General features: G+C 37.4%; 1 protein-coding gene and 1 pseudogene across 1 annotated transcript; one reads left to right on the forward strand and one right to left on the reverse strand.

Moving 5' to 3' along the window:
- On the reverse strand, nucleotides 1–1,037 carry LOC112346760 (annotated as a pseudogene).
- Nucleotides 1,038–1,175: 138 nt separating this feature from the next.
- On the forward strand, nucleotides 1,176–1,710 carry LOC9640016 (omega-amidase, chloroplastic). The gene is made up of 2 exons (XM_024676352.1): nucleotides 1,176–1,545; nucleotides 1,643–1,710. The coding sequence occupies exons 1-2, from the start codon at nucleotides 1,176–1,178 to the stop codon at nucleotides 1,708–1,710; spliced, it is 438 nt and encodes a 145-aa protein (XP_024532120.1).
- Nucleotides 1,711–9,415: the final 7,705 nt, after the last annotated feature.

Consider the following 9,415-nt stretch of genomic DNA (forward strand, 5'->3'; position numbering starts at 1 on the left):
TCACTTTCCCTGAACTTTCAGTTCGGTATCTGAAAGGAGCGCTTCAGCAGCTCGTCTCCCTGACAGAAGTGCTCCGTGAGACTCGATGATCTCCGCACAGGTACAAACCTGCATCAACTTTTGGTTCTTTCGAGAGGTTGGTCGGCGGAGTCTGATCGGGTTGAGCAAACAAGATCCTGTACGTCTTCAAGTGCTGCCACTTCGCTACTGTTTCCCGCCCAAACCATCCCTCAAGCTCGGACCTCACTATTTTCTCAAGGTCGGCATCTGAACTGGCGGAATATCTTCCGATCAATGTTACGGAGACGAGATCTTTTCCAGCAGGGGCGTACGAAGAGCAGACGGTGCTGGGAAAGCACATATTGTTGATGACGCCTTTGCCAGAGCAAGACAGCTTTGATTGGGGCTCTATCAGGAGAACAGTGCTGCGAGCAGGCCTATTGGTGCTTTCCCAAGCTGTTTAGCTGCTCAGCAAACGAGCTGCTTCCGGACCTTCGACTGCCACTATTGTCCCCTTACTTGGGACTTGACGTATCAATCCGACAAGCAGCTCTTGTACTCGGGAGCTCAACTTGATTGATTCGTCTGGAAGGCCTCGAGCAAGCTGCTGTGATATTTCGCCGATGCCTTTAGCGGGAAGGCAGTTCTGTCCCAGAGCCAGGCACTTGAATCTGGAAGCCCCTGTCCAGGACGTAGTCTTGGAGGGTGTCACTTCTCACTCGACTCCAACTCCATCCGACGCTTCAAGCAGCTGGAATGTGACGCCTTCTTTGTGCAAGCGTCGTGCTCCCGCGAGACTAGCATGGGCTGCTCCAACTAGTACAACGTCAACCTCTGGAGGAGAGATTGAGATGCTCCATTCTCAGTTTTGGTCGACCGTCTGGACTGCTCGCAAGGAACTCGGGGATGGCTTAAGACGAGGGCAAAGTGCTACTTGGTTGTGGTGGTGATTTTGCTGTACGTGGAAGCGGGAATTCTGATAGAGTGGGGATTCCCATCGACAAGGTGGCAATGGCCACAGATAATGTGGTCGCCATACTCTCTATAGCCACTTCGTTTTGTTTTAAGAGGTTCCTTGGATTGCAGGACGAGATCCAACGGGGGTGTTTTGAGTAGTGAGCAGCGCGCGTGCAGGAGCAAGGTGAGTGGAAGTTTTAGTGCCATCCGCATTAGTTATGTTTTTGTGGCAGTTCATGCTCGCCGTTTGCCAGCTCTCGATTTGCGTAGACAAGGAACAGAACATCAGGCATGCTCGTGAAGCTATCCAGACGCTTGCTGATGGCGGCAGCAAGCTGATCCTTCTTCCAGTTAAGTTTTGTAGTTGTCTGTTCAGTCATAAGGAGAATGTGTTACAGGAAATGGGGAATTTTCCAGACTCAAACGCGAGCTTTCCAATCTATGCAGGCGATTCTCCCTCTTCCAAAATACTTTCGGACATGGCAAAGAGTAAGGAGGTTACCATCATCTGTGGCTCCATACCGGAACGACGTGGCAATCATCTCTACAATACTTGCTGCATCTACGGAAAAGATGGCTCTCTAAAAGGTAAACATCGGAAGGTTTGCTTTTCTGACGCGTCGTCTACGGTTATTTCTCATCCCTCTTTCACACCAGGTTCACTTTTTTGACATCGATATATCAGGAAAGATACAGAAGTATACTGTTGTTGATTCGGGTAAGATCCTGCAGGCATTACGACAAGCAAAATAACTCACATTGCTCACTGGACGAATCGGTGTTGGTATTTGCTAGATGGCAATGACTTAGGCAGCACGAGGTAGGAAGGAGGCTAGCCATGTAGCTGCTGAGTATTAAAATTTATGTTGGTGCCAGCCGTACATATGATCTGCTATCCAGGAACTTTCAACATGACTACGGATTGGGAACTCCTCCAGAAAGCCAGGTAACTCTTTGTTTCTTTCTTGTTGGGTGCGGAATTTACTGGCATGTGTTTTTCACGATGAAGGCAAGAGCTCAGTGTGAGGAGCCACTGCCGGGCGCTCCAAGGTCTTGACTCCGGACGGCACGAAACAAGTGAAGCACGGAGACAGGAAAGCTAGGTGGGGATTTCCTTCCGTTAGTTTGAAGGAAGAGGTGGCAAAGGAGTTCGCAAGGCCTCGAGTTTGGAACAGCGGGGGACCGCTGCAGCAGAAAACGGGAAAGATAGACACCAGGCAGAGGCTCAGAGACGACAAACAAGGAACAAAACGCCAAGAATCACAGCAAAACCAGCACCACCAGCACCACCAGAAGGCCGCCCTGGTGCCTGCACTGCGTCAAGAGGAACCTCCACCACCAGCATGGAACGCTGTCCGACACGAAGTGACATCGGCAGGATGTCACCCACAACAAACGAAGAGGAGACTAGCGAATTGATGGAGATGAACAACCGGGGACTCAGGGTGCTGCAGTGCTTGGCTGCAATTATCATCAGTGTTCTTCGTGACGATGTCAAGGTTTGCTCTTGCAAGAAGCTTTGATTTCTTTGACATGTTAAACGTGAGAATGTGTGTGCTCCAGGGATTGCAAGGCTGCTTGGAAGGCAGAAAAGCGGGCTATTCGTGGTGGACGCTCTTCAACTATTTTGTCGTTGCTGCTGGGCTCGTATCGTTTGCGTACCGTCGTCTACATGCTGAAGAGGACGCTGCAACTGACCGACCGCACCAGGCTTCCCCTCATCGTGGATGCTGCGATCAAGGATACTGTCAACTTGAAGCAACTCTTCCAAGTAAGTGCGCTTCCTCTTTTCGGTTTTGGTTTGTTTGTTGCCAGTGCTGGCTGACTTGATGATTCTAACGTAAGATTTTTGTGTAGGTCGCTGCTGTTGCTGTTCTATGCATCCAGTCAGAGCCAAGCTACAGGCCTTTGATTGGAGACGTGGTGAACTCTCTGATCCCGCTGGGACCCAAGATTATTCACTAGATAATATTTTGCTAGTCAATAGTCAAAAAAGAATTTGATTTTTTTGTTGCCATTCTTTGAATATGCTAAAATATTCTTATGTCTTGTAATTCTCAACAGATATATCTTTTTGCAAAGTGTGGTCATTATGGAGAACTAGTATCAGATTTAAAAAAATGTCTCAATAATCTTTTTGTATTGAAAAATATTTAAGATTGTAATTAATTTTTATCTTGATCAATCTGAGCTATTTGTTCTTTATTACTGTGGTTATTGTGTAATGTGTTATCTTCTGCAGTTTATCAATATTATAAAAAATATCAAGAAAATAAAAAATTAGATCCTAGACCTTTAGATTGAGGTATTTGCTTCTCAACATCATGTTTAACTTTAGATAACATAACATCTTTTGTAATAATTTTTTAAAATGGGTATAAAAGTGTTAATAAATTCAAAATTAAAAGTTGTACCTTCTTTAGATAGAGGTACCAGCATTTCAACTGGTTGGACTAATAAGACATCTTTTGTAAATTATTTTAGATATGGGTATATAAATATTAATAAAATTCTTAATACTATACCTTCTTCTAAAAGAGGTTAGACTTGAAATAACATGGTTAATATTTTTTGTAGAATTATTAATATAATTTTTATTATTGTACCTTCTTCCAAATGAGGTACTAGCTTTAGGACAAGTTAGACTTTGATAACATTATATCATTTGATACATATGTCAATGTATCTTTTAAAAGGATTGCAAAGAAGTGGTTGTAGAGAAGTCTATGAACACAAAAACTTATGGTTGTCAACATGGTTAGCTTTATTTCATACGATGTGCAACTTGTAAGTATAACATGATTTTTAGAATCTTTCTTAAATATATTATTTACAAGTATATTTGATATAAAGGAATGCCATTTGAGACACTAATTTGCACTCAATTTGTTGCAAAGGGTATAAAGGATGGAAAAATGTACCTAACAATGTTTTAACAATTCTAAATACATAGAAGATAGATTATCCTTGGGAGTTGTAGCTCCTTAGGAAAAAGACCCCTACACTAAACTAAGAGGAAGTTGTCAATACTAGTAATAATGGTGATGATAATGATGATGGAAAGGAGGATGAGGAAACTTTGGATCAAACCTGTATTCACTAGACAAAAGATCAACCTCTACTTCAACCATCAAATGGCCAAACTCTAGATTAAGTTCCACTAACAAATAATAATGATTGAGTAGTTTAGAGAATATTATGTTGATCATGAGGTAAATATGACTTTTATAGATTAACACATTTTTTTGTAGTGATGACTATTGGTAGTAATTTCATTCTAACTCAACGAGATGCTCATGATAAGAAGTTGAAGGAACTCTCATCATTACCATATTATATGATGGTAGCATCTTATTTATTGTTTTTTTCATTTACTTAACTTTTTTATAAGTTTTTGGTAGAGCACACTGAGGCATTGTAGGTGTCTTTGTTGGCTCCTTTAGTAGATTGCTAATATTTTTCATGGAAGATAACATGAATATAAAATTTTACAATATTAGTTTGACCATTTGTGCCAAAAGATATAAAAGCCCTTGCTCCTAGTTGCAAGCTTCATTTTCTTGAACTTTCCAAACAGTCTTTTAGATATTGATAGGAAAATTGAGATTGAAACTTTCTCACCAATAACCATATACATAATGTGTGAATAACCCCAATTATTTAAACCCAATAACATTTAACCCTAAATATCCTAAAACCCTTAATTAATTGGAAAATGGGGTGAACTCTTGTTTATATGCTTTTCCTCTTCCTCAAATTGGTTACTTACAATTATGATGCATATAATGGAAGTTTGTTTCAAGTTATTCTCTTCTAGGTGGATTATGGATCTTGTTCCAAGGTAAGCTTGAAAACATAAATAGGTATTCTATATTATTATAAAATTTCTAAAAAAATTATTTTCCAAGTTATGATGTGGACCATCATGCCTTTTATAGAAATACATATAATAGGTTTCATAATAGCAAGCATATAGCATGTATTTTGTCTAGATATGATAGTTCCACTAACATCATACCCAACCTTATGGATATAACATATTTCTTATATACCAATTCTAAACTCCATTAAGGATGCAAGTTTTGCTTGAGCTTTATTGCCCATTAGATGGTGTTATGATTAATTGCACAATAAGTAATAGTTCTATGATGGAGGCAACATAGGACTCTAGGAAATCAATATTTGCTATTGAAGAATATCATGTCTTTAAATGTCGACTCAAAGGATTTTGTGAGCTACCTCCAAGAAATTATATTTATTAAAATTTCAATATATGTTTAGTTTAGTTTTATAGATCATAGTCACCTAGAGTTTCTAGAGTTAGAGGCTTGAGGAACTAGAGTTTCTAGAATTTCTAGAATTAGAGGCTTTGGAAGTTTCCTTAAGTATGTAAAAGCTATTGCAAAGTGAGTTTTCTCTAGAATCCCAATGTAGGATAAAGCATAGAAGAAACTAATATATTGATGATGAGGCAGAAGAAAGTTAAATGAATCTTTGCTTGAAATTGAAAAGCTTGTCATATATCAAATATCATAATTATAGATTGGTATTCTTACTTACAACCATTTGTAAGTTCTTGAATTTAGACTTCTTAAGAGATCACCTACCCTAGCACTATTCAAACTCAAGGATGCTTAACCCTAAGTATCCCAAGACCCTTAACTAATTTAAAAAAGGGTGTATTTGTATTCATATGTAGTGCACGTGGTTTTAACCCTTTATCCTATGGTGATTTACCATAAAATAACCATGAAGTGAAACATAAACCCTCTATATGCCATGTGTCACATACTATGTGTCCAAAGGACAGTGGTGTGGAACTTGAGTTTCAAGGCCTTGGGCCACTGAACAAAAGAATGGAGGCAAACTCCTAAGCATAGAGTTAATGAGTGAATGAGTGAAGACACTAGAGCATAGAATGACTCTCGAGCATACAACCTAAGGAGCAAAGGGCCAAGAGCACGGAGCAACTTGGAACAGTCTTAGAGCATTCAGCATTCTAATGTTAGAACTAACACGTAAAATAGAGCCAAATGGAGTTTGGCACTATTTTAGTATATAGGTAGCCTAAAGGATATAGGTACTCCACTAACTAACATAGTGTGAAATTTGGGCTTAGACCTAATCTGGACACAAAACAAAGACAAGCATGCAAGTGGGAGTTAGCCTATGCCTCAGGTTGGTTGGCCATACCCAACCTACCCACTATCCCTATTATACATTTGAAACCCCCTACAATGCAAATACTAACTTCAACATTGAAAATAACAAGCTAAAATGCCTTTCTCTAATAACTCTTAATAATAATTTAAAGAACCAAAAATTTGAAGAAGCTTATAGCTAAGTTTTACCTATCAATGATCAGAAGTTTCGCATGAACCAACTTCAATGTTAAAGAAGAAATCATGGTACAACTCACAATATCTTTCTTAACACATCTATAAGGTAAACATAATGTAAAGCTAATGAAGAGCATTTATGCATTAATCCAAAAGCTAAGCATAATAATGCTATGCTTAACAATTGATCACTAAATGATCCTCTGTGAATCCATCTATAGTAAGATATAACTTAGTTCATAACAAGTATAAAAAAATCATCAATGATCGATATATTCTAACTTAAATCCAAAAAAGATTCAAATATTTCAATATTGATCATTAACTCTTCCTCTTGTAAAGTTAATATAGTCCATAACTAAATCATGTTTCAAGGAAAAGCCCAAACTCAACCCCTACTAAATAATCTTGTCTAGAATATAACTAACTCAATTTACTATGTAGTTCATTTGAACATCAATATAGTTGTTAACTAGTAAATGCACGAATGCCAAATACACAAAGTTACAACCAAATCAAATGAAACTCAATATCAATCCTATAAAGAGACATCTCATCCCACTTGAATCTTAATAATAATAATGTCAACGACAAGGCATCAATTCAATGCCATCAACACTAAAACAAAGCTAATAGAAAGCAAGAGTGAATCACCATTTAAAACTCTCAAGCAATTAAGTTAGCCAAAGTCAAAGATACCTTAATCGGTACTTAAGACCAATCTTTTAACAATACTTAGTTACAGATAACACACAACACTATGAACTAAACGCAACCAATGATATTAAGAAAGATGGAATCGACATGCTAATATGAAAAATCCATGCAAGACCACGACACGATCCTCCATAAATGATTGTTTGTAGATTTTATCAAAAGATTATGGACACTTGCTTTGCTTAGTGATGATTTAGCAGTGATGGGCTTGCTTTACTAGATGGTGTAATTGCAAAACAACTAATAATCACTCTTCAACTTGCCTTCACAAGCCCCAAACACTAAACTCACATTATTGAGTCCTATACTTGTCCAACATGAACGTAATACCTCAGGTACAAGATAAAGGTTCATGGATAAGCATCAACTAAATGACCTTTATCCATGATTTAAATAACCACTCGAATCTAATTTAACCACAATAAACTCACTAATGCATATAGTCAAATAACTTTGAGCATGCTTGGTTAGCTATGCATGATCAACACTTAATCAAAACTAAAGTGAAGACCATAAGATGTTATTATTTTGGTACATAACCTCCTCATAGACAAAATTATAATACAAGTATCAATATCTCAACCTCAAACAACTAAGTTGGACATCACCATCTTTAGCCAAGGCACAAAGCCACCAAGACCAAGTCAAAATCAATAAGAGCTCACTACTCTCTTAGAGTATAATGAAATACAAGGTGTAACCTACCATTAAGCATAATGCTATAGAAAAAAGGTATAAGGGTCACCTTTTTAGAAAAGTGTTATAGCCACTTTTTTATACCAACTGCAAACTTTATCCAACTCAATTAGTCAACTCTTATCCCCAGAAGTCAACATCCCTTTTGGGCCATATCATACAAACTACCAACTAAATCTAAGCCAACCAAAGTCAACTCTAACCTTTTCATTAATTTGTAATGGTTTACGAAAATAGAATGGTTTTCGAGCAAAATAATCAACAAGTTAGCCATTGGAAAAATTTAAGAAAATTTATGGAAATTTTTCCATCCTAGAAAAAGAATAACTCTCAATTTAGAAATACAAACTTTCAAAACTCAACCAACTTTTTTTACTAACAACTTCACAAAAGTTCACCTTAACACAAATTCTCATGACCCAATAATATGTCTAAGCATCGAACATTTTACCCATTTTTCTGACATTTAACATTGACATTCGCAAAATATAAATGAATACCCAAGATTCGATCACAAATACCATATCTTCATATATCCACATTGCACTAACACTTTTCTTGAATCACTTTTAAGATCCAATATAAAGCCAAAACACTAACAAAAAAAATGACATGGAAAATCAAGTTTTAAAGAAAGTTCCTCATCACTCAATATAACAATGTTATTTCCATTAGCACAAGTGCTAGCAAAATTAATACTTTATCTACACATCTTCTCCATCCAACAATCTTCTCCAAGTGCTAATGGATCAACTGACAAGCTATAGCAAATAAATGCTACAACCCTTTTCTAACACCTCAATGGACAAACTCTTAGGGAAATAAAATATCAACTTAAGCTTAGCATAATAGACCACTATCGAGAATTCAATCAAAGTTACTTCAATGCTACTATATGTAAGTAGACTAGCTTCACTATTAACCACTTTGGGGTTGATTATCGTTTGACCAAGAAACTTCGTAAACATATTGCTTATTATTACATAGATATGATATAAGTATCACAATGACTTGATCGTCAATTAAGCAATACCACGAGCAATGCCCATGTCACTATTACAAAGGTTTACGTGAATATTAAGTGTTAACTCAATTTAACAAAATGTAACATGAATACCATATCCCATTAATAGAGATTTACAACACTTAACACCACTAACTTTTGCTCACAACATGGACAAATTCATGCCACTCTCTATTTAACCAAACTCAAAATTAATCCAACACCAAGCTACTTAAGGAGCAATAACAAGGTTCCCTGAAAAAAATTGAGCATTGCAACCCAAGTCTTCCAATAGCAAGCATAAACAAAATGATTTAGCACTTCACTACTATCCATCCCATGACTCGCCACTTATAAAACCATCATAACCATCATGCATCAAAGTAGGGACTTTTGATTGCATGATATGAACACGAGCAATGAGTTTACACCTCGTTGCAAATTATCTCTCCAAGTAGAGAAAATTATTTATGTGTTTAATCCTTCGTCCCTAACAACTCTCTTTTCGGACTCTACTTTGACTAAACCTCAAATTTGCTTTTTCACTACCTTCAGTCTAATCCAAAAAAAGTTTATAAGAGAGCATGATAATGACTATTTGAACCAATAGACTATTCCTTATAGTTTTGATTGACCTACAAGAGTCTACACTCCCAAGAACCACTCTGCTGCAGGACCAATAACAAGGGCGAGTGTGAAGATG

The sequence above is a fragment of the Selaginella moellendorffii genome, unplaced genomic scaffold (assembly GCF_000143415.4).
Source record: "Selaginella moellendorffii unplaced genomic scaffold, v1.0 SELMOscaffold_17, whole genome shotgun sequence".
Lineage (NCBI taxonomy): Eukaryota > Viridiplantae > Streptophyta > Lycopodiopsida > Selaginellales > Selaginellaceae > Selaginella > Selaginella moellendorffii.

What these genes read in the sequence shown, in the direction of transcription:
- LOC9640016 (XM_024676352.1), top strand. Translation starts at nt 1,176, where the DNA reads ATGTTTTTGTGGCAGTTCATGCTCGCCGTTTGCCAGCTCTCGATTTGC. An exon ending in AAAAGATGGCTCTCTAAAAG is followed by an intron (nt 1,546 to 1,642) that starts GTAAACATCGGA and finishes TCGATATATCAG; the next exon opens with GAAAGATACAGAAGTATACT.